Source organism: Zingiber officinale, chromosome 1B (assembly GCF_018446385.1).
Source record: "Zingiber officinale cultivar Zhangliang chromosome 1B, Zo_v1.1, whole genome shotgun sequence".
Lineage (NCBI taxonomy): Eukaryota > Viridiplantae > Streptophyta > Magnoliopsida > Zingiberales > Zingiberaceae > Zingiber > Zingiber officinale.
This window is the reverse complement of record NC_055986.1, coordinates 142,379,362-142,406,079: the sequence shown is the minus strand read 5'-3', so window position 1 is coordinate 142,406,079 and position 26,718 is coordinate 142,379,362. Positions and strand designations below refer to the sequence as shown.

The following is a 26,718-nucleotide window of genomic DNA, read 5'->3' as shown; positions in this document are numbered from 1 at the left end:
ATGGTTCTATCATGGTTCCAACTTCCAATGTTCATCTTAGTTGTTATAGAATAATAGGGAGGTTTTCAGTAGATTCTCAAGGTTATCACGTTTAATTTCGGCAATTATCTCACTTTACGTGCATAATCTGATTTTCTTCTGGAGTTTGACTTGGTTGCTATTTTAGGGTGTTGAATGACTTACAGGAAGTAGGAATAGGAATAGATTATATGAAGCTTCATGTCTGAACTCAATTTGTGATTTTTAACATAATATTTCAGTTAATAAGCTGAACACGACCATCCTATCCACAGTCCACAGGGTCCTCAACAGAACTCAGTAAATCCAGATATGTGGCAACTGCAAAACAATGAATGGCATTGTGCTATATAATTTTATATATGCTCAACTCGTTTTCGTAATATATTTTATCATATTTAAATTTTGTCCTTATTTTCAAAGTAGTGTTTTTCACGAATTATAGATGCTTATTTGAAGTGATTTCGTTAAAACAAATTATAACATATTTTCAAATGCAGTCCCAAGACAATTATTGTTAAAAATAATTATGAGTCCAAGTACATTATATTTATGATGATTTTGTTATTTGTATATATATTAATTTTGACTTGACAAGACGATATTGCATATTTTAGTTGTTTTTTTTTTTTTGGAAAAAACAACGACTTGTTAATCATTAAATCAACTGGAAACGCTACGATATCGTAACCGACCGTATTGTCGGGTTAACTGAAACGCTACCATGAGCCATTCCCGTATCGGGTCGCCGTCCCAAACACACACTTCGCTCTCTTTCCCTTCGTCGAGCCATCCATCACCTCCCTTCTCCTTATTCTAACCGCTTCGCCTCCTCTCTCCTCTCTTCCTACCCCTCTTCTTCTATTCCTTCTAGGGTTTCTTCTTTGCTCTTCTCGCTTCGCTTCGGACGCCGCAACCCAAACACTTTGCTCTGCCTCGCTTTGTCTCCTCCGACGAGCTGATCTTCTTCCCCCTTTTCTGGTGTTCGTTTACCTTCTTTCTGTTTCTTCTCCTCCTACTTCTCGCCGGATTTGATTCATTTTGCTGCCTGTTTACTTTTCGCTATTCTTTTCATCGTTTCTGGTGCTGGCGGGTTGCTGGCGGGCTAAAGATCGCATCTTCTGCGGTGGGTCAATGGCGACTATGAACGGTGATTCTAGGGTTTCGAGGAGGGACAGAGACTCCTCGCTCGTGAGCCAAGGGAGCGGCTCGACTCAGGATGTCGAGGAGGAGCCGAGTGCGAGGAGTGCCAAGGTGGGGTCTTATGCTTCTGATTTTTCGGATGCGGACTCCGGCATGGAATCTGACGAGTTTGATCCGGCGGAGCTTGGTGAGCCAGGAACTCAGTTGTGCCAGGTGGGAAACCAGAGTTTTAGCGTTCCACTCGAACTCTATTACCTGTCCGGCTTGGGCACAGTGTTGTCTTTGGAGACGTGGAACGAATGTCTCTCGGAGGACGAGCGCTTTGTGTTGGCCGAGTACCTCCCGGATATGGATCATGAGACGTTTGGATGCACTCTTAAAGCGCTGTTTTCTGGGGAAAATTTTCACTTTGGGAGCCCGCTTGATACTCTATTCACTCAGTTGAAAGGAGGGCTCTGTGATCCGAGGATTGTTCTTTATCGTCGAGGTTTGAGTTTCTTACAGCAGCATGAATACTACCATAACCTGTGTAAATATCATAATTCTATGGTAAGGCGTCTTGTCCGCACAAGGGATGCATGGAAAAAGTGTGTTGGATATGGTATTGAAGAAAGACTTCGGATACTCAATATCCTGAGGAGTCAGAGGCTTTCAAGCTATGTTGGAAATGTTGATGTTGGTTTTGAGATGGATTCAGAGAGTGGGGATTCTAATAACTGGTATTTGAATAAACGGTTTAAGATAGGCCAGCCGTTTGTGAAACCTGAATTTGATATCATACCTCATGAGATCGGCATGACTTATCAGTCAGTAAACCACAAAAAAGAGTCCTCAAAAGGAGTTCTAAAAGTTTCCCCTTCTAACGCTTTAGCGCAGGAATGCATTGGATCATCACATGGGTATCCTTCAGCCTTGAAGCAAGGATCAAAGCAGAATAAATTTGCAGGGCATGATGTGGTAGCATCCAAAAGAGCTAGAGATCGTATTAGCAATGACCATGATGATAATGAAGAAGGTTATTTGCCTTCACAAGGAGTCTGGGTTGCAAAAAATGCAGGTGCAGTGGCCAGAACTAATCTGATGATATCAGGAAAGAAACAAGGACTACAAAAAAGATATGATACAGGCATGCACAGTGATGAAGATCCTGACATCTGTAACAATTTTAGCCAGAGTTGTGGAAGAAAATCGAATTCAGACCAAGCAATAAATTTATATACTGAGCAGACCAAAGCTAAATACTTTGACAGGGCTTGGGTGTTTCCTTCAACTTGCACAGACGGTAAGCACAAGCTAACTGATTCCATGCAGTTAAATGAGATGCATGAGGAAGCCATTTCCTTGAGCCATTCAGCTAAATCAGATAGGATTGACAAAGATTACAGGGCTGATAAATCTGGCGCTGCTTATGCATCAAAAAATAAGTTGTATAAACATTCTCTAATACAAACGTGTAATTCGCATATTCAAAAGGATTCTAGAACCAGGATACCCCAGGAGTGGACTAATGAGATGCAGTATGAGAATAAGTGTACAATATCTGGAAGTGAGAAGACAGAATCTAATTCATCTGAGCGGGTTGAAGATCACAGGTTAACAAATGCTGTTAGAAACCCAAAAAAGCTCATGAAATGTGATAAAAAAGGCTATACTGGCTTCCCTGATGTGAATAAAAGTGCACAAACACCTGACTCAAATTCCATGAAAGCGAAGAATGGAAGACCAAGAAAAAAGACACTAGTAGAACACCGAAGTGCAAAGCTGACAAGTGCAGAAAAGAGGCACAAAGGGATGGCTGATGTAAATAATTCTCCGGTGCAATCTTTGTATGCTGATGATTATGCTACTGGGATGAGGGATGAACATGGCATGCGGAAGTCACGAAGGAGCAAGAAATTAATCAACAAATCAAGGAACATGATGGTTGATGGTCCAAGGATTGATGCTGCTCAAGAAAGATCAAGCATGCCACTTATAAGTTGCAATACTTTGTCAAAGAAATCAAAACAGAAAGTCAATGGTCATCCCTTGAGTGAGCAAGATGAACCTGTCCACCAACAGGACAGTCCTAAACTGCAGGTTGATGGCCATGTTGTTACCAGGAAGAGTAAAAGGAAAGCAGATGCTGAAACTGAGATGCTGAATGGCATTAATCTGGATTTGGTAGTGTCAGGGAAGGCTTCAGGAGATGGTGAAGCTAAGGCAAAGCCACAGAAGAAACCATTTCCCCTTATCACCCCAATTATTCACACTGGATTTTCATTTTCCATCATACATCTTCTTTCAGCCGTAAGGAAGACAATGATTACTCCTCTTGTGGAAGATACTACACTGATAGCCTCCCATCATGACGACGACAATGGACGGAAAAGTTTCACAGATGATCAGCACAAAATGCATCAAATAACAAATGACATTCATATTTCTCAATCATTTGAGAATATGGACAAACATTCTACAGGATCTATAGGGCATCTCTCTCACACAGTTCAAGAGATTATTGATCAAGTTAGATCAAACCCAGGAGATCCATACATTCTTGAAGCACAGGAACCACTTCAAGATTTAATCCGAGGAGTTCTGAAGATTTTTTCATCTAAAACAGCACCACTGGGGGCAAAGGGTTGGAAGCCCTTAGTATCATATGAGAAATCAAACAAAAGATGGTCATGGGTAGGCCCTATTGCTTCTACCTCAGACAATGATAATGGAGAAGAAGAAACTTCTGCAGATGCATGGGGAATCACTCACAAGATGCTGGTAAAGCTGGTTGATGCTTTTGCTAATTGGCTTAAAAGTAGTCAAATGACACTCCAGCAGATTGGAAGCCTCCCACCTCCTCCTGCTTCATTGCTTTTGAACGTGGATGAGAAGGCAAGGTTCAAAGATCTAAGAGCCCAAAAGAGTCTGAATACTATTAGTCCCAGCTCTGATGATGTAAGAGCATATTTCCACAGAGAGGAATTTTTACGGTTTTCTATTCCAGATAGAGCCTTTTCCTATACAGCTGCTGATGGGAAAAAATCTATTGTTGCTCCACTAAGAAGGGGTGGTGGAAAGCCAACCTCAAAAGCTCGGGATCATTTCATGCTTAAACCAGATCGACCACCACATGTTACCATTCTTTGTCTTGTTCGAGATGCAGCAGCCAGACTTCCTGGTAGCATAGGAACAAGAGCAGATGTTTGTACCCTATTAAGGGACTCTCAATACATTGTTGAAAACATCTCTGATGCACAAGTGAACCAAGTTGTGAGTGGGGCTCTAGATAGGTTGCACTATGAGCGTGATCCTTGTGTGCAATTTGATAGCGAAAGAAAATTATGGGTTTATTTACACAAGGATAGGGTAGAAGAGGATTTTGAGGATGATGGCACTTCATCCACTAAAAAATGGAAAAGACAAAGAAAAGATTCCCTTGATCAATCAGACATAGGAGCAGTTAATGACGTCGATGGCGCAGCATTGATTGCTGGTGGCTCTTCCGCTGGCTTGGATGATGATCATGATCTCATGGTTCTCACATCACCAATCAGAGCTGCGGCTGAAGATGCTGGTTTGAATATAGATAATGCTAATGCTTTTATTGATTCTACCACTATCACAAAGGACCGTGGTAACTGGGAAGGTCTGGCATTGAATCCATTGAGGCAAGACAGATTAATATGTCAGGAGAACTCTACAGATGATTTTGATGATGGAACATTTGGTCAAGAACAACCTATAATCCTTCAGTATGACCTTATTATGAAGAATGGATCAAAGTAAACCCTTATCAGCTTGTTTATGATAGGTAACATTGTAAGAAAAATAGATTCTTCAAATGTCAAATTATCCCCAATCTGCACACATTAATTGTTTTCTTTTTAATTACTTCAGTTATACTAGTTATAGTTTCAAGGTACTAATTCTTAACTGCATCTTGACTTTCAATCTAAATTTAAATTGTGCGTTACTGACTTGTATGTTCTAAAAGGTGATGCTGATTCCATTGCTGTGTTTTATTTTTTTTACTCTTTGATTGTTTCCCTCAACTTTCACTAGTGTCTTCCATAATTTGATCGCTAGAATCCCCAAGCTCAAACCAAGTTGTCAATAAAGAATTCTACACTCTTGCTTTGTGATCAATAAATCAAGGAAGTTTTGGACAATTGTCAACTTCCTTGCAATTATAGAGGACATTTGACTACTCACAAGTTTCTAATTCTATCTTGAATTCTTCAATTTTGAACTAGTGCAATATTCAAGTAATTGCTTTACAATACAGCCTTAGCTGCACTGGTAGGATCTGTAAATCAACATTGACTGGTTAATCTTATCACTCAAAGACTTAACTGTTCAATTTGGTTTCTTTTGTTGTGTCCATATAGTTGAGAGTGGTTTTTCTTAGTTGAAGGCCAACACAACTGGACGATTTTAGTTTTTCATGATATCTAAATTGACTGAAGTTTTATTTCCAAAGTTCCCTATATACTTGGGCAATATATTTAGAATAGCTGGTTTCAGATTGGTCCTCACTTGTATTTGTCCATATTCATTATCTAGTGTGGGGGAATATGGAAGTCAGTTCAGCGAAGCGTTGGTATGCACTCTGGTCTTGATAGAAAGATCGGGATTGATGCAGATGGTTTTTTGCTAGACTGGACTCTGAGATTGGCATTGGTTTGAATCTCAAAGATTGTGTTGAGATACTTGCATGAATTAGTATCAATAACCTTAAAATATATATTTTGTTAGTTGTGGACATTCATTTTTTCATTATAAGCCATTGTAATCTGCCCGCGTCCTTAATAATGCTATGCTTGCATTTGATTTTATAAAACCTTCTGGTTATAGTTCTGAAGTGACCATCTATTGGCAGCAAAAAAAAAAAAAAAAAAAGTGAAACCGTCACTTTGGTGGCCCAGGTGGCCCCCCATTGTCGAGAAGGGAGGTAAATCAGGGATCTTTGCCTAGCAATAGCAACGCATGCAAGGAGGGATTGAGGCAACCAACAGGGGATTCCGCACCCGTTGGGAATCAAACCCAGGTCTATTTGCAGCAACACCCTTACATGAACCAACTGCGCCAGCCCATGGTACTTGTTTAAATTGTCAATTATTCAAAAATTCAGGTTTCATCCATTTGAAAGTTCCTTTGTGTCATAACATTGGAAACAATTTTTACCTTAGAGTTCAACATGAGAAACATTAACTGATAGTTCTATATGTAGGTATTTAAATTAGTTTCCAATTTTTTTTTAGTTGGCACCAAAGATCTAGCTTACGCCGACTAATTCTCGGGTGCCTGGTCCGGTCCCACGAAAATTTTCCACCAGCCAACAGGGTAAATCGGGAAGCAAGCGACCCATCAACCTAGCGTTCTTAGATCAACTGCCCATAGTTTAGAAAGGCTATTTTAATTCTTTTCTTGATATCATTGAACTCTTCAGAAAAGCTATTTTAATTGCAAACATAGTTTTGTAGGACGAAATGTTCATTTAGTGGATCGTTTGTTTTCTTCAACCTGTCAAATCCCATAATATCTTATCAAGCTTTTTTTTTTTTTTATCTTTCAGAAGGCCATGTATTTTGGTAAATCAGTATTTGAGTCATTCTCAAGAATTGAGAGATTTATGATTATTTCAAACATTAATCTCATAAAAGTTAGATTCTGTGTTTTTCCATAGAGGTTATTGCTGATGACTATCCATTTTGAAGTCAATATCATCCCTAGGATTTCTTATTGGATTATATGATTTAGCGTCTCATTTGTTTGTGGGCGTGCTTTGGAAGATGATAGTCTATCGCATATTTAACCAGTTACATCAGCATAATCAGTTTGTGATCTCATGTCATGGTTATATTCTTTTTTATTTGAGTCAATTTGGATGATTCTAGTAATAATCATTTCATGGATGGCCTTAACTTTTCCAAAATCCTAGTTCTTGACATGATTATTATTCATTCTTTGCAGGGACAGAAAGATGATCCATATTGGTGACTTCCTGTTTTAAGTTCTTTCAGGTGCCCAGATACATCAATATTATGCCTATGTCCAGTCTAATGTCCTAACTCAAGTTGTGAGATCTTGTACATGTACATCTCAAATCGTAGACACAATTAGCTACTGCACATGTTGAGTGAAAATGGCTGGTACAGTAGACTGGATATCCTTTACAAGAGTATTTAGTGATAAAGGAAAATATTTATTCGATAGATACCACACTTCTTGGATTCATTTGATTGGAGATGTTTCACCCTTGTAATCTTTTATGTTAGCAACAAAATGCCAGGCAACGTTGGTGCTTACGTTGCTTCTCAGAGATTGTACTTAATGCTTATCTCAAAGTAATTTTTTTGGTGAAAAATTTCTGTTGTCTTTGATTCCAAAATTGAAAGTTCTCTGTTTTTCCAATTGAAAACAACCTGATAACCACTCATGTTATTATATTAATTTGGTCTGGTCTTGTTTCATTTTTAGTTAAAAGAATGCTTTAGAGTTTAGACCCTCTCATAAATACTACTAGGAAGAAACAAGATTTACCCAAATCTGAAGAATTGCACATATTGCCATTTGCATCATCAAAATTACCATTTAATAAAGACAGGAAATTTTTATAACAAAATTGAATATTGAAAGGAATTTTAATATTAATTAGAATTTAGAGAGAGATTTTGAGAAGTTCTATATATATATATATATATATATATATTCCCACGGGTGTGATACAGTGTTATCAAGTAAACAGATATTTTTTCTATTATATTGATTTGTTATTATTTTACTTGATCATATAATTCTGTATTAAATAAATAGATTTATGGTTATGTAACAGTGGCGAATCCAGAAATTTATGTATGGAGGGACGATTTTTACGTGGAACAAGGGGCGATATCTCCTATCTCCACTGATGAAATCTCATACTACTAAGGGTTCCATTATCGGCAAGGGGGGACGGCATCGGCGTCCCCCCTCTGGATCCGCCCCTGGTTATGTTATTTTCCTTACCGACACATATATAATTGTAGATGCTTATTTTTGCTTATTTCCTGATTCTGTTAAATTGTAAAGTTTCAAAGTTCAATCTTTCCTTGGATTTTTGCCTGCTATTAGTTTTTACTATATTCCTTTTGAAGCCAAATCACTTGTTAACATTCTGACTTTTGTTTCACAAGGACAAGCCTGAACCTCCTGTGGAAAGCCGGTATGTTGTCTACATAAAATGCTAGAGAAGTCTATATTTTCTTTTTTAGAAACACAATTTAGTACTAAGTTTGTAGATACTTTTTTTCCTAGCATAACCGCCGCTCATACTGACCTTGCCTTTACTCTTAGTTGTAAACTTGTAATAGACCAGTTGGATAACTTTTATGTTGCATCTTACCAATTTTTATTTCCCAAGTTGTCCAGTTGGATATAGAATTTCTCAACTTGTCCACTTATGTGTTTGTTAACGGTGTCACTGAAAGTCATCATTTTTTGTTTTAACCTTTTACAGTAAGAGAAATAATCTATGTTAAAACAGTGGTTTATGCTCCCTCCAAATTGTGCAGCTTGTGTGATCAGGACATTGTTGCACTTTCTGATGGCCACACTATGCTTTCTGATTTCTCTGTTTATCATTCAATTTGACTCTAGTCATCTTCTACAGGTAAGGCGCCACAAGGAGAGATTACAGCTTCGAAGCCGCTTGGACCTCCAATCCTCTCATATTCGACAACTTACACTTCAAGTAAATTTTTAACAGCAACAAAAGCAAGTTTGACTGTGCTTCATAAATTTGTCTGGTTATCTTTTACATTCATTTTTGTTTTGAACTGGATAAAAAAGAATTTGTCTGTGACAGTGAACTCCTGAGTGGAGAGACAGAAGGCCTTCTCCAGCTTCCTTCCAACAAGGCCCTTTCTAATTGATCCTGTATGAATCTCGTTATCTAAAAAATTGTAATTGTCGTAAATTATTTTGGTGAAACCTTTTTGTTTTTTGCCCCATGATCTTTAAAATTTTGAACTAGAATGCTTTCTTTGTTGATTATGCTGAAACTCACTTGAAGTTTTCAAAATTGGGTTATGCACAGTTCTTAAAAGAAGCTGATAGGCAAGTCGTTGAAAAAGTGCAAACCATTTTTATTTATTTGCTCTGCAGGTTTGTGGAGGCTCGAGCTCGGGCGACAAACATATGGATTTACTCCGCGTTTTGCCCAATCCTTATGCTGATTAATTAATTGCCAGAAATTTACTTGGATTTGCATGAACTGTAAGTCGTCTATCTAATCTGTGCCCCGTGGAAGTGGATGTTATGTACCTTCAAGAGTATGATGATTTGCAATTACCATTCGACTTGCCATTTTTTTATTATCTTCTGCTTGTTCTATGATCACTTTCGTCTTTTGGAATGGTTCTTAATGAGTAGAGATATTTTAGCCTCCTTTAAGGTTGAACAATGAACATTAGTGGAATAGGTTTGCATTATATTTATATTCTTTGCTATGAAATTTGACCTGTCCATCTTCAGTGCAGGGTTTGGCACTCCCTTTGCAGACTGCAGGAAGTTTTCAAGGTTAATCTTACAGAGTATTTTTATTAATCAATCGAATCAAAACTTCGAAGCTGGTTTCATAAGACGCGATTGAATCAATAGATGAACTACATAAAAAAAAACATTTTCATATTTTCCAGTTCCTCAATGTAATTTTTCGTTGAACCCCTGAAATAAGTCAAATAACATTAATTTTGTAGCCTCAAAATTCATCTTCTACGATAATACTAATCATCACACACCAAACATCTGTCATCATCTCGAGTCATCAACATAAATAGAACAAAAAGGTATAATTTTCTCACAAAGCAAAACTGGAACACGTTCATGGATCATCCTCGCAACTTATTGCATGAACCCACCTTCTAGCCAGTGAAAAACTTACTGAGTGATCGATCGTACGTAGGTACTATCCCACCAAGACGTAGATGGCGTAAACGATTCCAGGTATGTAACCAAATATCGTCAACAGCAGATCGATCCAAAACTGCACCTGCAATTAATCTTGACATATCTTAAGTTGTGAGGACTGAGGAAGAAAGAAATAAGAGATCAACAGGAGTTAGTAACTGACACCACAGCCGTAGCGCAGGAAGACTCCCAGGGGTGGCAACAAGAGGGCCAAGATCACCTCCACGAACGTCGCAGAGCCCATAACGATATGATCCAACAGTATTTATATGCTGCTTCCTTTGATCAGTCCAATTCAAGAGCCGCGCTTTGGGTTATGGAATAGAGGATGAAATTGAGAGAAGTCGAGATTGCCTTATTGATGATATCTCGTGATGACAAATGAGGTATTGAGTTCTTTGCTCGTGGAGGTGGAGGAGGAGTTATATTGTACTCAGATGCCACATGTCACTATTAATAATATAGTTGTCCGAATTTTACTCGATTAATTCTGAAGCTAGTGTTCATTGATGTACAAAGTCGATCTCCAAGATATTTATCCTATTTCTCTGGTGTTTGACAGTAATTTTTTAATATATTTTGATTATACTTTTAATATTTTTCAATAAAGTTAATGCATCTTTTATAATAAATATCAATATAATACATTTATCTAATTGAATTCATTACTAACCGCGTATCAAGTTAATTATAATGTTTATTCACATATTAATTGAGATTTTATTATGGATTAAGGTAGTTTTATGCGGATCTAATTGAGTATTTAAAATGCAGGGGTGACACCTCAATTGTGAAAAAATCACGGGAGCAATTCAAAAAAAGAAGTAAAAAATACATGTGTAAATGTTTTTTTTTATCATCATTAATGATGCTGTCGTTCTTATTGAACTCTTTTTGGGTTATCACGGAGTTTGGATCGGAAACAAAAACCTCCGGATTCTTTACTCAGCGCGTTGCGTGATGGCCAAGGAATTCTCCGTCCCGCCGGTGGTCTTTCCCTCCGCCGGAACAACCGGCGTTCCCCATCAGCGCCGCGCGCCAGGGGCAGCGGCATCGCCCTTCCACCCCCCGCGCCCCTCCAACGCTGGCCCCGCCAACCCTAGCATCCCCTTCATGTCATTCGACATCGGATCCGCCCCTCCCGCCTCCTCCTTCTCTGCCCCAGTATTCGCCCCCTCCGGTGGCGCGCTCTCAGTATCCGGCTCCTTCGACGACGAACTGCCCCTCCTCGAGGAGCTCGGTATCAACACCCGCCAGATCTGGCGCAAGACTCTCTCGATCTTGAACCCCTTCCGGTTGAACGCTAGTCTTCACGAGGACGCCGACCTCTCTGGTCCCTTTCTGTTCGTCATGGCCTTCGGCCTCTTCCAGCTTCTGGCCGGCAAGTTCCATTTCGGAATCATCTTAGGGTGGGTCACGGGCGCCGCTCTCTTTCTCTACGTGGTCTTCAATATGCTCGCGGGACACAATGGAAATTTGGATCTGTATCGGTGCTTGAGCCTGATTGGGTACTCCATGCTGCCGATGGTGATTTTATCAGCATTGTCACTTTTTGTGCCCCATGGCGGCATTGTGATCTTCTCGATTGCTGCGGTTTTCGTGCTATGGTCTACGAGAATCTGCACGGCACTTCTGGTGGAGTTGGCGGCCTGCGGGAATGAGAACCGTAGTCTCATAGCCTACGCTTGCTGGCTCGTCTACATGCTTTTCGCGCTGCTCATTATTTTTTGATTCTTGGTGAGAATTTTACAGCTTTGCTGTTGCCTACTTGCCCTACATTTTTTTTTACTTTAAATTCTGAATCTACATGGTCATATTTTATTGTAAAAATATCTGTTTTAGCTAGGAATGTTCTCGGTGATTCATATTTTTATCATAACTATTGAGTAATTTCTATGCTTGTAATTGGATTGATGATGTAATAAAAAATTAGAAACACCATTTGTAATTTCTTTATGTGATTATTGGATAGTATTTGCTTGTATTTCTCAAATTGTAATAAGAATTTAATTTCCTTTTACATACATTTTTTTTTTTAAGTTTGAGCCATCATTATCTTACTTTTGCTTCTGATTCAGATTGCTCTTGCCTTAGGTATATCAGGCTTCAAGTTTTTTTGATTAATCTCCTACATTTTGAGGTTCATCGAGGCATTAGATTAATGGATTTGATATCAATTTCTGTTGGAACACCAATTAAGCATGTTGGGACTTTACATATAAATGGATCATGGAATAGTAGATAATGAGAATATAGAATGAAAATTGTGAGCTACCAATAATTGTTTGGTCTAGTGGTAAGCGAGTTAAATTTGGAGCACTTGTTAATGTAGTTGTACAAATTTTTACAACAACATTGTTGGGATGGATTTAATCTTGACGCAAATACTCTTACATCCAATGCGGCATGCGGACACATCATGGTGAAGACAAAAAATAATGGAAATTGTGAAGCAACTTTCAACATTGTTATTTAGGGCTTTCCATTTTGATCCTTAAAAAAAATTCAAAATGCACTATATGATAAATATGTAGTTTTGTTCAAACCATCTAGAGTTAACTTCTCCCTTTAGTTTCTTGATTAACCCAGCAGTTAGGTACTTAAGTTAATCTTCTATTGGAAAATGATATCTATATGTCTCGAGTATATGATGGACCAGAAATCTGTCTACAGAAAACGAACAAGTGACAATATATATTTTATAACTTGCTCGGTTATATCTGTTTGGGTTGTGGATGTCAAGTTTTGGGTGGTTTATGTCTTTGTTAAGTTCTAATTCCACATGAAAATGATTCTGTATAATCTTTCTTCTTGTTTAATAACACAAACCAAAAAAGTTAATTCTAAGATGGTGTTTGGCTTATGGAAATTTGAAGTTTGAACAATTTAATTTGCAATGAACTTATTTCTTCTTGCCTTGTATACATTATTACACAGTCCATTAGACTGAAAGCTAATACTCTCTTGCTAAATCCATGATGCTGATCACTTCACTTGTAAATCTACATTCTTATTGGGATTACTCATAGTAAAAATGTTCACGATTGTTCATTGTAGATATAAAATTGTCCAGATGATGGTTTGAAGTTGTTTATTAGGGATTCTACATGTTCTGCTGCTCTGCATGTTTTAAAACTTTAGTTCCTTAAAAGCATCTGTTAGTTATGTCAAAAATGATGCATGGGGAAAATAATCCAAGTATTTTAGGAGTAAGTGTTTAAAGTTGCTACGTACATTTCTATTCATTTTATTGGATGACTACACTTTTTTTAATCTTATATTGGTTGTTGTCAGCTGGTTTTATGATTCTTTTTGTATGTGTGTGATTTTGGTGAGTTCATGAGCCTGAAATCACCATCATATTCATTGCATGCGTCCGAATCACTTTGAATATTAATTTAGCTTTATTCTTGGCATGTTGTAGGTGTTTTTCATATATTAAACAACTTATGGAATGTTGAGATAAGGATTTGCACACGGTCTTTTATTTTTATTTTTTTATGATAGAAAAAATAGATGATTGAAAGAGCTTGATATTCTACACAATTATGTTGCTGAGTTTTTAGCTAGTATGTAGTAAGCTACTAATTTCATTGCGCTCTTGTTTTTATTCACCTTCTAAAAATTATTGACAACTTTAACACGGTCATGAAGGGATTTCCTTTCAGGTTCTTGGATTTTTTTTTAAAAAAAAAAAACTTTGGTGCTTGTGATTGTGGATGCAGTTTCCTTGTAATTGTATTGGAATCAATAATGAACTTCCTTTGCATTCTTATAATCAATCTAATAATGTTATGTTAGTTTTGGTAAAAAATTTTAAATTATGCTGATTAACATAAGCTTATGTTAATGCAATTTTATATCATGCTTAGACATATGAGTTAAGATTAGGAATGAGTGAAAATTTGATTAAACTGAATAAAGCAATCAAATTTTAAAATTCGGGTTCAGTTTATTTAGAAGTTTAGTTTTTTTTTCTAAAATTATCAGTTAATTCGATTTGTTTTGGCTTTAAATTTTTTTTATTTAGTAAACTGAATAGATGGAATTAATTAAAATTTTAGATTAAATTAATTTTTTTTTTAATTTATTTTCTAAGATCGAATTCACTTTTTTAATAAATTCTTTTTAAAATGGATTAATTTGACTTTCGATCGAATTAATCGATATTTTATAAATTTGATTAAAAAAATTGATTCGGTTTACGTTAGTAAAGGTATATTTCTCTATTTAATTGATCAAATGATTAGGATCAATTTGGGAAATTAAAATATAGTATATTTATATATAGTATATTTACTAAAAGATGCACATAGGTTTTTGAATTGATCAAAAGATGCATAGTATAGGATCGTTATGCACGTGAGAGGGGGTAAACTACGTGGATTTAAAAACTTATCCTTTTCTTTTGAAAAGATGAAAAGAAAAGAAAGAAGAAAACACGAACACAAGAGATTTTATTTTATTCGGAGCCTTCAACGATTTCTATTCCAAACCTAGGTCTTTCGGACCTATCGATGGATAATTTATTAAATCCTCTTCTGGAATTGCCATAAGAATGATGAATACAAAGAACGAAATAGGAAAGTGTCACAATCTTACACTTTCATTTTACAAATATGTAAAATAAGTACAAATTTAAAACTAGTTACCAACACTTAAAGTTGTAGAGTCTAAATGGGCTCGTGTGTCAATGTCAGTCTGTCGGCAATGGTTGGATGTCCTCGGAGCAGTTGCACAACGGCAGAGTATAGTTGAAGCAACAGAAGAGTCGTTGAAGCTCATAAATAAATTGTGTGTTGTTTGCTGCTCGAACAAGGTATATATAGGCAATGGAAGATGCTTTCAGCCTCTTCCGAAACGCCTCCAGCAGCAAATCTGATTATCTTAGCTTCAAAACCAATAACTTCCACACCTTTGATGTTTATCCTCTGGAAGGTCTTCAAACCTCCCTAAAGCACCTTCCAGCGTCAAGCTCAAGGCACCTTCAAATGCGTTGAAGGCACTTCCGCGCCCTCCCGTGCGGAGTCTGCGACCAAGCCTCCGAGGTGCCTCCAGCAACATAGGAGGCACCTTGAGCACTGTTCACTTGAGGTTTCTTGTTATTTTTTCTCAGTGCAAAACATGTTAGTTCAACAAGAAAAATATCTAATCTACAAAACATAGTTAGTACAATTATAAAACAGCAGTATTAATTAGACCCTGTCTTCTCGAGATTAGAATTTAGTCACGGTCTCAATTTAGGTTTCCAAAATGAACCTAATTTTGACTTGCGCCTAAAGCCTCTAATTGGGACTCGTCCTCACTGAACTCTCTCCTCCAATGACTTACTTTACCATGCAGAATCGCTTGACTTCCTTACGGTCCACCAAGTCTTCCCGCTTGTTGTCAGGTCCGTAAATCCAATTGGATTTCGGTCAACTGTCAGGTCTTGCAGACCCAGCCGGACTTCTTTCCATATATTGGATCACTCCTTGACCTATCTAGACTTTTACATCAGTTATCAGGTCCTCCGGACATAGCTGGATTTTAGTCTAGTGTCAGACCAGTCAAGTCCTTCACACTTGGTAGAAAGGTTAGATCATAACACATATAACTTTAATACACTTATCATTCATTAAAATTTAGATCTAACCATTGGTGTCAACTGCACCAACACATGGTACTTTGGTATTTACCAAAGAGTACATTCAATTATATGCTTTTTTTTGTTTTATCCCTCCTGACAAACCTAATTTTCTCTCTCTTTTTTATATCATTTTTTTCGCTTCTTTTCTCTCTCTCCTATGCATTCAACCTCTCTCTCTTTCCTCTCACTCTTCTCTTTCCTTTCTCTTTTGCATGCATACATAACGTGAGTCGGATATGCAAATTAAATTAGGTCCCAGCGTTTATGATTTAGTTAATTTTTTTGATAACATTTTAACACATTTGGATAAGTCGAAATAATCAATGGAGGACACCATTTGACTTCTTACAGCCTCAGAAATCCCATGGAACCTGAAATGATTCCAATCTTATTAATCTAGATCAATCAGTGAATTTTGATCGAAATCCACTAATGGACCTAGATAAGTCTAATTGAACTCATTTCAGGTCCTATTAGGTAAAAGAAACGGGTTAGGTTTGGGGTCCTTCAATCCATAAACACGTTCATTACATCTCTAACTAAAAATAACCAACCACTCGACCAATCTCATCTATCTCCGTTAGAAAGCCATTGGAGTTCATTTAAGAGAAATTGATTATGCTTTTCGTGTCATATTAGCTTACACTTTGACCCCCGCATCTTCCCTTTCCTTTATTTGTTTTCGAATTTCATGTAAAAGCAAACTTTCCAAATTTATACCAACCTTTCCTTAAGTGACATAAAAAGCAAAACCAATTCTTTTAAATGAACTCCAAGAGATTTCTAATGGGGATAGATGAGATCAATCGAGTGGTTGGTTGGTTTCAGTTAGAGATGAAATGAACGTGTTTATGGATTGAAGGACCCAGACCTAACCCTCTTCTTTTACCTAATAAGGTCTGATATGGAACCATTTTAGATCTAACATGGGCATGATATACAATCATATCAAGCTCACGGTTCATATCAGACCCACTTTGGGTTGATTTTTTGATAATATTTTAACACCTCTGGAGAAGTTGAAATAAACAATGGATGATATCGTTGGACTCCTTATAACCTCAGAAATCTATAAGATCTGAAATGAGTCCAATCAGATCTATCTAGGTACATCAGTGGATTTCCATCAAAACCCACTGATTGATCTAAAAACATTATATTGTAATCATTTCAGGTTCCGTAGATTTCTCAAGCTGCAATTAGTTCAATGGTGCCCTCCATTAATTATTTCGACTTCTCTGAAAGTGTTAAAATGTTATCAAAAAATCAACTAAACCCTAAACGTTGTTGGCCTAATATGATTTACATATCAGACCCATATTATGCATGGATGAATGCAAAAGAGAAAGGAAAGAGAAGATAAGAGAGGAAACAAAAGAGAGGTTGCACGTGTTGGATCGTGAAAGTCGATAGAGGGGGGTGAATATCGATCAAAAAACTATCGTAGCGAGTACGTAGCGGAAAAGAAAGAGAACAATGCTAACAAGAATCGATTTACTTGGTTCGGAGCCTTGGTCGACTCCTACTCCAAGGTCCACACTCGTTGAGTGCTTTCGTTGGGCAATCACTAATAGTTCGTAAAAATATTATAAATGAAAGTACAAGAACTTTTAAAAAAGGAAATACTGACAGCAATAAAGGAAAGAAAAATCAGCACGTTGTCAGAGAAACTTCGCAGTGTCGTAGGGGCACAACGCAGTTGAGTATATGTCGTTGTTGTTCTTTGCTTCATGACTCACCCTCCTTATATAGGAGGCTCCAAGCACTCGGATCCCTTCCAGGCGCCTAGACCATGACGCCATCGGACCAATTAGGCGCGCTCTAAGCTGTCGGGGATAGAATCTGCCTTCTGGGCGCCCGGACCAGTTCCGGGCGCCCCGACCAACTTCGGGCGCCCTGATCCCTTCCGGGCGCCCAGACCACCTTTCTTCAGAAAGTCCTTCTCCTGCAAGAAAGAGTTAGTCCGAGACAAAAAAATAGTTTAAACTACCCTGCAAAACAGAAGTTAGCACAATAGAAAAAGAATAGTAATTAGATTCAATCTCCCCGAGACTGGAATCTAGTCACGATCTCAACTTAGATTTCCGAAATAGATCTAAGTTGGATCGACGCCTAAGTTCCCTACCCGGGAACGCATCCTCATAGTCACTCTCCTCCAGTGACTTACCTTAACTTACCTACCAGACGTCCGATCAGTTCGTCAATCCGTCTGGACTTCGTGCCAACTATCAGGTCAGCCTGTTGACCTAGTTGGACTTCGTGTCAGACATCCGGTCAGCCTGTCGACCAGTCTGGGCTTCGTGCCAGCTATCAGGTCGACCCGTTAACTTAGCTGGACTTCATGCCAGACATCCGGTCAGCCCATCGACTAATCTAGGCTTCTCCTATACACTTAGTTAAAGTGTTAGATCACAATTAAACTAATTTAACCTACTTTGTCATTCATCAAAAATCTAGGTTAGACCGTTAGTGCTAACCGCACCAATAATCTCCCCATTTTTGATACAATGACAACCTGAGTTAAGTTAATGAAAACATATGCAAAAAGTAAGCAATCAATTAAGATGGTTTTTAGGTTAAGATTTAGGTTTTGATATTTTATATTTTGTTTGTTAACTAACTTAAATCACCTAACTCTCCCCCTTTGGCATTCATCAAAAAAGAATATAGAATAGATAAGTGAAAGAAAAATCGCAATTGAGAATCCGAACTAGAGTCAGATTGACTTGAGGGAGTTTAAAGTAGAAAACATAGAAATTTTGCTTTAAATATTATCTTTTACTTTTTCAAAAATAGTTAAGTTTGAAAAAATAGCTAATTTATAAAAATAACTTACTAATTTTGTAAAATTTAAACTTTATCTACTAGCTTTTTGAAAAAGAAATTCAAACATAAGTTTTATAAAGGCTAATTTTCAAATATACCTACTTTACAAAAGTAAGATTAATAAAGTCAAGTTTATAAAATCCAAGTTACAAATCTAATTTTCAAAACTAAGTTTATATATAAGTTTTATATAAAAGTTAACTTTTATAAAATCCAATTTTCAAAGACTTAGTTTTATAAAAACTAATTTTTAAAAATAGATTTAGATTTACAAAAATAAGTTTATAAGGTCAAATTTTAAAAAAATATTTTAAGGAAATACTTTTCAAAAATATTTTCAAGGCGGAGAAAATAATTTTGGTACTAAGTATGAAAATAAGTTTAATTAATTCTCCCCCTGGACCTGACATAAAAAAAATAATTGTCTAACCGATTAGTTACTTGCTAACTATCAGAGGATAGTAACTTTCACTTGGTTAGTTAGATTAAATTAAGTGTAATCAGTTAGTGTTTGACTAAATTGAATAACTTAACCTGATTGATGTGTGATTTGTATTTAACTCCCAGACTTATGGCGATGCACTGAAATAAGTATCTTAAGTCTAAGCAATCTGCCTATACATCTCACCCCTTTCTAAGTTCAGAAATACACAATCAAGTTAGCCCTAATGTGTTGGTGAGATGCTCAAATCTTAAATCTATAGGAGTATGCTTTCTAAGGGATTGATCTATTCTAAGGCTAAAACTGATTTTCGAAAATTCTAAAAATGGAAATTTTTGAAAACATAAAAGTTTTATCCTAGAATTTAAGAAAGACATTTTTTAAAACAATTTCTGTAATTTAAGAATCCTAGTTTATTAATCAGAACAAGACAAGTCAATATCTGAGATGAAATAAGTCAATACAAAAAAACAATAATCAAGATAAAGTACATATAGACAGTAGCGATCTAGTCTATCAGGATGATGATGAGGGTGGTCCTGACCCCAAGGAGCATAACATCTCTATCAGCTCAGTATGAAGGGTCCAGTCATCCTCTTGAGAGCTGGATAGATCATGTCGAAGGTCGGAGATCTCCTGTCGCACGTCCCGTCGCAAGTCGGAGACCTCCTGCCGCATCTCCCGTCATAAGTCGAAGACCTCCTGCCGCATACCTCGGTGAAAATTGGAAACCTCCTGACAGAGACTCGTTATAGATAGCTCAAGTTGGGTAACTCGGTCGCCTAGAGTGCAAGGAGCGGGACGTGATGCTCGGGCTGGGGGCGGTGCCGGGGTCGAAGCGACCTCGCCGAATAGTGTGATCATAAACTCATCCTGCTCTGCTTCCTCCCCCTAGGCATCTGGCTCTATATCTAGATCAGGCTGGTGTTGTGCCCCCCTCCGCCAGGATAGGACACCCTCATCATCGGTATGGATACCTCCTAAAGAAAAGTTCCTAGATCCTACAACATTAAACTCAGTCAGGACTCGGACATCACCTCTGGTGACGTCAATACGTAGGGAGGCAATATGTTCTATCAAAATGTGACAGTACGACATATGAACTCGTGCGCTGGTGGGGACTCCAGCTGAGTAGATAATGACCTGAAAGATATGTAGGCTAATGTCTATATCTAACCTATGGCAAAAGGTATAAAGGAGAAAAGAGTGAAATGGGTGCATCATCGCGACGTTGCAAGTGGTCAACAACAAAATACAAGAGACTAACACCCTATAGAGGACATAGTCCTGAACTCAAGGGACACTGACCTAAACATAGTAACAATGGGTACTCGCTCTCCCAAAAAAAAATATGAATAAATTATATCAAGGGTAATATTAGAGTAAGGATCACCAAATGGTAGATCCCTAGGAGGGTAGCACTAAAAAGTGCATGTAGATGGTCGTAACCCTAAAAAGGTCTGGACGGCGGTAAGGAATAGCGTGATATCAATACCAGCTACCCTAGTAGTATATGTAAGGTCATCTACCCTGACTAAGTTGTTGTACAGTTCAACACATAAACCAATGCTTACTGAACTGGTACAGTAAACAAGGTTCTGCAAGCTGTAGTAGTCAATGACCTCTACAGCTGGAATGCAAGAGCGTAAGAAAAACTGTCTATCTAAACACCTAGTCTAGATAGACATATAAATGGTAGAGTCAAACCTAATCCTAAGTTCTTCAATAGGGAACTTAGGGTTAGTACTAGCGGTCGAGGGCCCAGCACCAGTATTAGGACGTTTCCTACTTTATTAAAGAAAAACTAGACTAAGCAATAAATTATAGGAAATATTTTAAAAATATTTAGAAGAGGAATGAAAATTTACCGACGCATCGTGAAAAATACTAGAAATGACAACCTCGGTTGACTCATAGGAGCGTAATAACCAAAGAATAAAGTAAACATTTTAATTTTAATCTCTCTTGCGTTAAAGCTCTGTGAGAACCTTGGCAAGAGTAGAAGAAGGAGGTGCAAGGAGAGGAGTGCCCCTGCCACCCCTTATATAAGGTGGTCCGGGCGCCCGGAAAAAAGTGTGTGTGTGTGTGGGGGGGCGCCCGGAGTGCCTTCCGGGTGCCCCGGAAGACCATACCAGGGGCGCTCGCCCCTATTTTTTTTTACCATGGATTTTTTTTAAGTTAATTAATTTTTAAGTTAATTTAAAATAAGTTTTAAGTTAAATTAATTTTTAAGATAAGTTAAATAATTTTAAAGTTAAATTAATTTTAAGATAATTTTTTTAAGTTAAAATAATTTTTTAAGTTAATTAAAATTTTAAAATAATTTTTAAGTTAAATATATTTTAAAATCAAGTTAAAAAGATTTAAAATAATTTTTAAGTTAAAAATAATTTTTATGTTAAAAAGATTTAAAATGATTTTTTAAGTTAAAAATAATTTTTAGATTTAAAATAATTTTTTAAGTTTAAAATAATTTTTATGTTAAAAAGATTTAAAATATTTTTTTAAGTTTAAAATAATCTTTATATTTAAAATAATTTTTAAAGTTTAAAATAATTTTTAAGTTAAAAAGATTTAAAATAATTTTTTTAAGTTTAAAATAATTTTTACGTTAAAAAGATTTAAAATAATTTTTAAGTTTAAAATAAGTTAAAAAGATTTAAAATAATTTTTAAGTTAAAAAAATTTAAAATAATTTTTAAGTTTAAAAAAAATTTTAAGTTAAAGAATTTTTAAGTTAAAAAGATTTAAAATTATTTTTAAGTTAAAATAATTTTTAAGTTTAAACTTTTTTAAAAAAAATTAAAATAATTTTGAAATCGAATTTTCAATTTAATTTAATTTAATTTAATTTGATCCTTAGTCATTTCACCAGATCTAAATTTTCAATTAGGGAATCGTATAATTTTGTGAGATCAGTTAAATTCAATTTTTAGGATTTGGTTTAATTTTGTGTTAAATTCAGGTTTAACTTTGAGCTCAACAAACAGACATTATTTGGATAAACTTCTGGGTTATGGTGAGTCACTTGGACATCATTAGAGTAACCATGCTTTCGAGGTTTTCCAAATAGTCCTATCCACGTAAGGGGTAGTTTCAGTTAGTTCCACTAAGCCAAATGCACCAGGTCGAAGTCATATCTTCCTAAACATGTATAGATAGAGTTTCCCTAACGTACTATCATCTAAAACTTTACCAGTACCGTTGGTCAAGTTAAATTGTTGTCCCCCTTTTTATAAAAAAAAAACTAGTCCTAATTACCCTGGAGGGTAGATTAGTTTTTGGTTACCCTGTCGGGTAAGTTAGTTTTGGAGGTGCCAGCTATTTTGGAGCCTCCCCCTGAATTATTGATCTGATTTAGCTTTTAGTTTTGGAGTTATGTCGATTACTTTTATAATTATATTTAACTTGATGATAGTATGATTTTTGGTAGGTTCTAAAATAGTTTGTTTTTGGTTTGGTTGGTCTAGATTTGTATTTTAGCCTTTGATTTGATTTATTTGATTTTACACAATATATTTTATCTTTGGGTTTATAATATTGGTTAATTCCTACTTGTGTGGTTAAGCACGCTTTCGAAACTCAAGCTTTAGTTTGTTGTTTATGTTGAGTTATTAGTGATATAAATGTTTTATTTGAACTTGATTTGTAGTCAAGTCCGATTTTATTGTAAATGACTTTTTGACTATTTAAAATAAGATCTAAATTTTTTAATCTTGTTGTAAATTTTTCTAAAAGCCCTTTTAATTTATTAATTTCTATTTTTAGTGTTGAATTTTCCTCCTCAGGTGTTAAGTCTTGAGTTGGATTAGAGTTTGTGATTTGTTCTTTAGGTTTTGGTTTTCCTCAAGAAGTAATTTATTTTCATTTTCAATTGTAGTTAATTTTTTATCTAAACATGAAATAACTTTTAAAAATTTCTTATTTAAGCTATGGTATACCTCTTCAAGACCTTCGAAAACGAGTACGGACTCATGGCTCGATTCGGGTTCGGACCTGTCTTCCGATTCTGACTCGCAAGCCATCAACGCAAGGGCTTTGGTGCTTCTGCTCCTCGACTTCTGATTCTTCTGATGATGAGTCGTCCCATGCATGCTGCTTTGAGAGTCTTCTTCTTGGTTGTCTTCGACTTGTCGCTTTTCAATTTCGGACACTCGTTCTTGTAGTGGCATTTCTTGTTGCACCCGAAGCAAGTCACGCTCCTTGGTTCAATTGGGGAGTTGATCTTCTGCAGGTCTTTTCTGTTGAAGTTCTTCTTCCTCCTGGTGAACATCTTCCTTACCAGGTTCACCAGGTACTCTTCATCTTCTGAATCTTGGTCAGACTCATCTTTAGGCTCATGCTTGGTCTTTATCTTTTCTTTAGAGGAACCTACAAACAAAGCGATACCTTTCTCGGTTCTGGCGTTAGTCTGCTCATGTAACTCAAGTTCGCAAAATAACTCGTTTAATTTTAACTTAGAGAGATTCTTCGAAATTTTATAGGCATCCACGATGGATGCCCACAATGCATTTCGAGGAAATACGTTTAGAGCGTACCTGATTAAGTTGCGATTCTCCATTTGGTAGCCTATCACGTGAAGTCCGTTGAGGATGTCTTTGATCCTCGCATGGAGCTGACTTGCCGTTTCTTCTTTCTGCATTTTAATATTAAAGAGTTTATTTAAAAGAAGGCCACATTTAGTTACCTTGGCACCGCTTGTTCCTTCGTGTAGTTCGACCAACTTGTTCCATAATTCCTTCACATGTTGGTATGGGCCCACTCGGTTCAGCTCTTCCCTCGTTAGTCCGCATTACAACGTGTTGAGGGCTTTTAAGTTCGTTGAGGCTTTCCTTTTCATGTCCGGAGTCCACTGTTCCGGATCCAGTGGATTTCCAGAGTTGTCGACTGACGCCTTGTATCCTCTGGTGACGCTGAACCACTGGTCGAAATTGGTCTTCAAATAAATCTCCATTCGCTTCTTCCAATAAGAAAAATAGTCATCGTTGAATAGAGGGAGGCGAACTGTGCTGAAACCTTCGATTTGAGACATTTTACCTTGTACACAAACAAATAAGGAAACAAAAAATCTCAAGACTTGGTCTTGGATTAATAGTGCGGGATTAAATAAAAAAAAATCTAAAACTAAATTGGTAATGCACCAGTTCAGCTTAATTGCTATGAAAAATCTTCCAAAAAGGTAATAATACCAATTTGGATTATAATGTAAAACTTAAAGCCGAAAGAAAGAAAAAATATTTGAAAAAGAATTTCACCCCCTTGTTTGATTGGTGGTTGCATCAAAGCAAAGCGGTACCTACTCTGATACCACTTGTTGGATCGTGAAAGTCGATAGGAGGGGTGAATATTGATTGAAAAATTATTGTAGCGAGTACGCAACAGAAAAGAAAGAGAACAATGCTAACAAGAATCGATTTACTTGGTTTGGAGCCTTGGTCGACTCCTACTCCAAGACTCACACTTGTTGAGTGCTTTCGTTGGACAATCACTAATAGTTCGTAAAAATATTACAAATGAAAGTACAAGAACTTTTAAAAAAGGAAATACCGACGACAATAAAGGAAAGAAAAATCAGCACGTTGTCGGAGAAGCTTCGCAACGTCGCAGGAGCACGGCGCAGTAGAGTAGATGTCGTTGTTGTTCTTTGCTTCATGACTCACCCTCCTTATATAGGAGGCTCCAGGCTCCCCGATTCCTTCCGGGCGCCTGACCGTGACGTCGTCAGATCAATCAACGCGCTCCAAGCTGTCGGGGATAGAATTTTCCTTTCAAGCGTCCGGACCAGTTCCGGGCGCCCGAACCACCTTTCTCCAGAAAGTCCTTCTCCTGCAAGAAAGAGTTAGTCCGAGGTAAAATAATAGTTTAAACTACCCTGCAAAACAAAAGTTAGCACAATAGAAAAAGAATAGTAATTAGATTTCGTCTCCCCGAGATCAGAATCTAGTCACGATCTCAACTTAGATTTTTGAAATGGATCTAAGTTGGATTGACGCCTAAGTTCCCTATCCGGGAACGCGTCCTCATAGTCACTCTCCTCCAGCGACTTATCTTAACTTACTTGCCAGACGTCCGGTCAGCCCGTCGACCCGTCTGGACTTCGTGACAGCTATCAGGTCAGCCCGTCGACCTAGCTGGATTTCGTGCCAGACATCCGGTTAGCTCGTCGACCAGTCTGGGTTTCGTACCAGCTATCAGGTTGACTCGTTGACCTAGCTGAACTTCGTGTCAAGCATCTGGTCAGCTCGTCGATCAGTCTGAGGTTCTCCTGCATACTTAGTTAAAGTATTAAATCACAATTAAATTAACTTAATCTATTTTGACATTCATAAAAAATCTAGGTTAGATTGTTAATGCTAACAACATCAATAACATATATAGAAGAGAGGACAAAGAAGAGAGGAAAAAATGACAGAAAAAATGACATAGAAAAGAAAAAAAAATTTACTAGATTTGTTGGGAAGAGTAAAATATGAAGAACACGTAAGTGAATATGCCCTTTGGTAAATTAAAGTAGTGTGTTTAATCCAGAGACGGATCTACAGTGGGGCTCTCTTGGGTTGTAGCCCAGCCCTGTTTGAGATCCGTTTCCCATGAGGAGCTCCCAAGATTCTTGGCGTTCCATCGTGAGGGTGGCAAAATGGAAGACTATAGTTGTTGAAAGGAAGCTCGGTCTCGATGGAGGTAAGCGAGTTGACCTTCGTCGGCAGGACCTCTTTGACTCCGACCAGATACTCATGAGGGGGAAGCTTCCAGGTAGATAAAACCAGTTCAGATCGGAGAAAGGCCAAGCAACAAGCAGCAGGCAGCAGAAAACAAGGAATCAGAAGAAAGATATCATCTTATTTTCGGATCCGGAAGCAAAATCCATCTCTGATCGATTTCTCTCACAGATCTGAGGAACATGAGATGGTAAACGGATCAAGAGGAGAGAATCTAGGATTTTTCTTTTGGAGACATAGAATCATATTACACGTCGATTTCGATGACGAAAATGGGGGATCTAAGCATGCCTGCATTCGTGGCTTCGATCAGAGATCCAGATCCACCGACGGAGGTAGCTGAGCTGATAGGGATTCGAGGAGAGAGCGGAGAAGTGAGCAGACGAAATCGTAATTAATGGATGCGATCAGGCAATCTGTTCAAGGCAAATAAATTTGACCAAATTAGTCATTTTATTTTATATAATTATCTATATATTTTATTTTTCTTCAAAATAGTCTTATGTTAAATTTAGTAATAAACGATTTAGAATTAGTACACAATATGGGAACATATTAATGGATTCTACGGATTATTAACAATTATTTATGTAATAAAATTTAAATTTTTTACGTGTCTAATTAATCTTAAACGACTTAAACCCATAGCTAGCAGTCTATTTATAAAACTTATTTATCTATGGGAACAATTTTGATAAAATTATATTAAACGAGGCGTAATGGATATATTTTTACTAGATTGCATGTGAAAATAATATTATATGATAAAATAAAGGATGATTGTTTAAGTAAGGATATAAATGTAGATTATACTATAAATGAATTTTATGTTTTAAAATTTCATGGACTTAATTTTGTTGAATAATATAATATAATAAATTTTTGTTATATATATAATTTGTTACGTTAAATTCAAGCCCCCCTAATTCTAATTTCTAAATCCGTCCCTGGTTTAATCCATTCGGAAAGTTACGTGCATCTTTTTATAAATTATATGATAAAATAAGGTA

The 26,718-nt window shown here is 36.8% G+C and overlaps 3 protein-coding genes and 1 long non-coding RNA gene across 4 annotated transcripts; 2 read left to right on the top strand and 2 right to left on the bottom strand.

Annotated features, from left to right (window-relative positions):
• Window positions 1-776: 776 nt before the first annotated feature.
• LOC121982791 lies at window positions 777-4,954 on the top strand. The gene has a single exon (XM_042535859.1). The coding sequence runs from the start codon at window positions 1,153-1,155 to the stop codon at window positions 4,927-4,929; it is 3,777 nt and encodes a 1,258-aa protein (XP_042391793.1). The 5' UTR covers window positions 777-1,152; the 3' UTR covers window positions 4,930-4,954.
• Window positions 4,955-10,090: 5,136 nt separating this feature from the next.
• On the bottom strand, window positions 10,091-10,450 carry LOC122005696 (low temperature-induced protein lt101.2-like). Its single transcript, XM_042560861.1, has 2 exons — window positions 10,256-10,450; window positions 10,091-10,174 (listed from the first exon to the last, which is right to left on the bottom strand). The coding sequence occupies exons 1-2, from the start codon at window positions 10,334-10,336 to the stop codon at window positions 10,091-10,093; spliced, it is 165 nt and encodes a 54-aa protein (XP_042416795.1). The 5' UTR covers window positions 10,337-10,450.
• Window positions 10,451-10,969: 519 nt separating this feature from the next.
• LOC122005609 (protein YIPF5 homolog) lies at window positions 10,970-12,116 on the top strand. The gene has a single exon (XM_042560751.1). The coding sequence runs from the start codon at window positions 11,053-11,055 to the stop codon at window positions 11,821-11,823; it is 771 nt and encodes a 256-aa protein (XP_042416685.1). The 5' UTR covers window positions 10,970-11,052; the 3' UTR covers window positions 11,824-12,116.
• A 12,365-nt stretch (window positions 12,117-24,481) lies between these two features.
• LOC122005567 lies at window positions 24,482-26,126 on the bottom strand. Its single transcript, XR_006118431.1, has 3 exons — window positions 25,960-26,126; window positions 25,048-25,881; window positions 24,482-24,815 (listed from the first exon to the last, which is right to left on the bottom strand). It is a non-coding gene; the product is annotated as an uncharacterized LOC122005567 (long non-coding RNA).
• Between the last annotated feature and the right edge of the window lie 592 nt (window positions 26,127-26,718).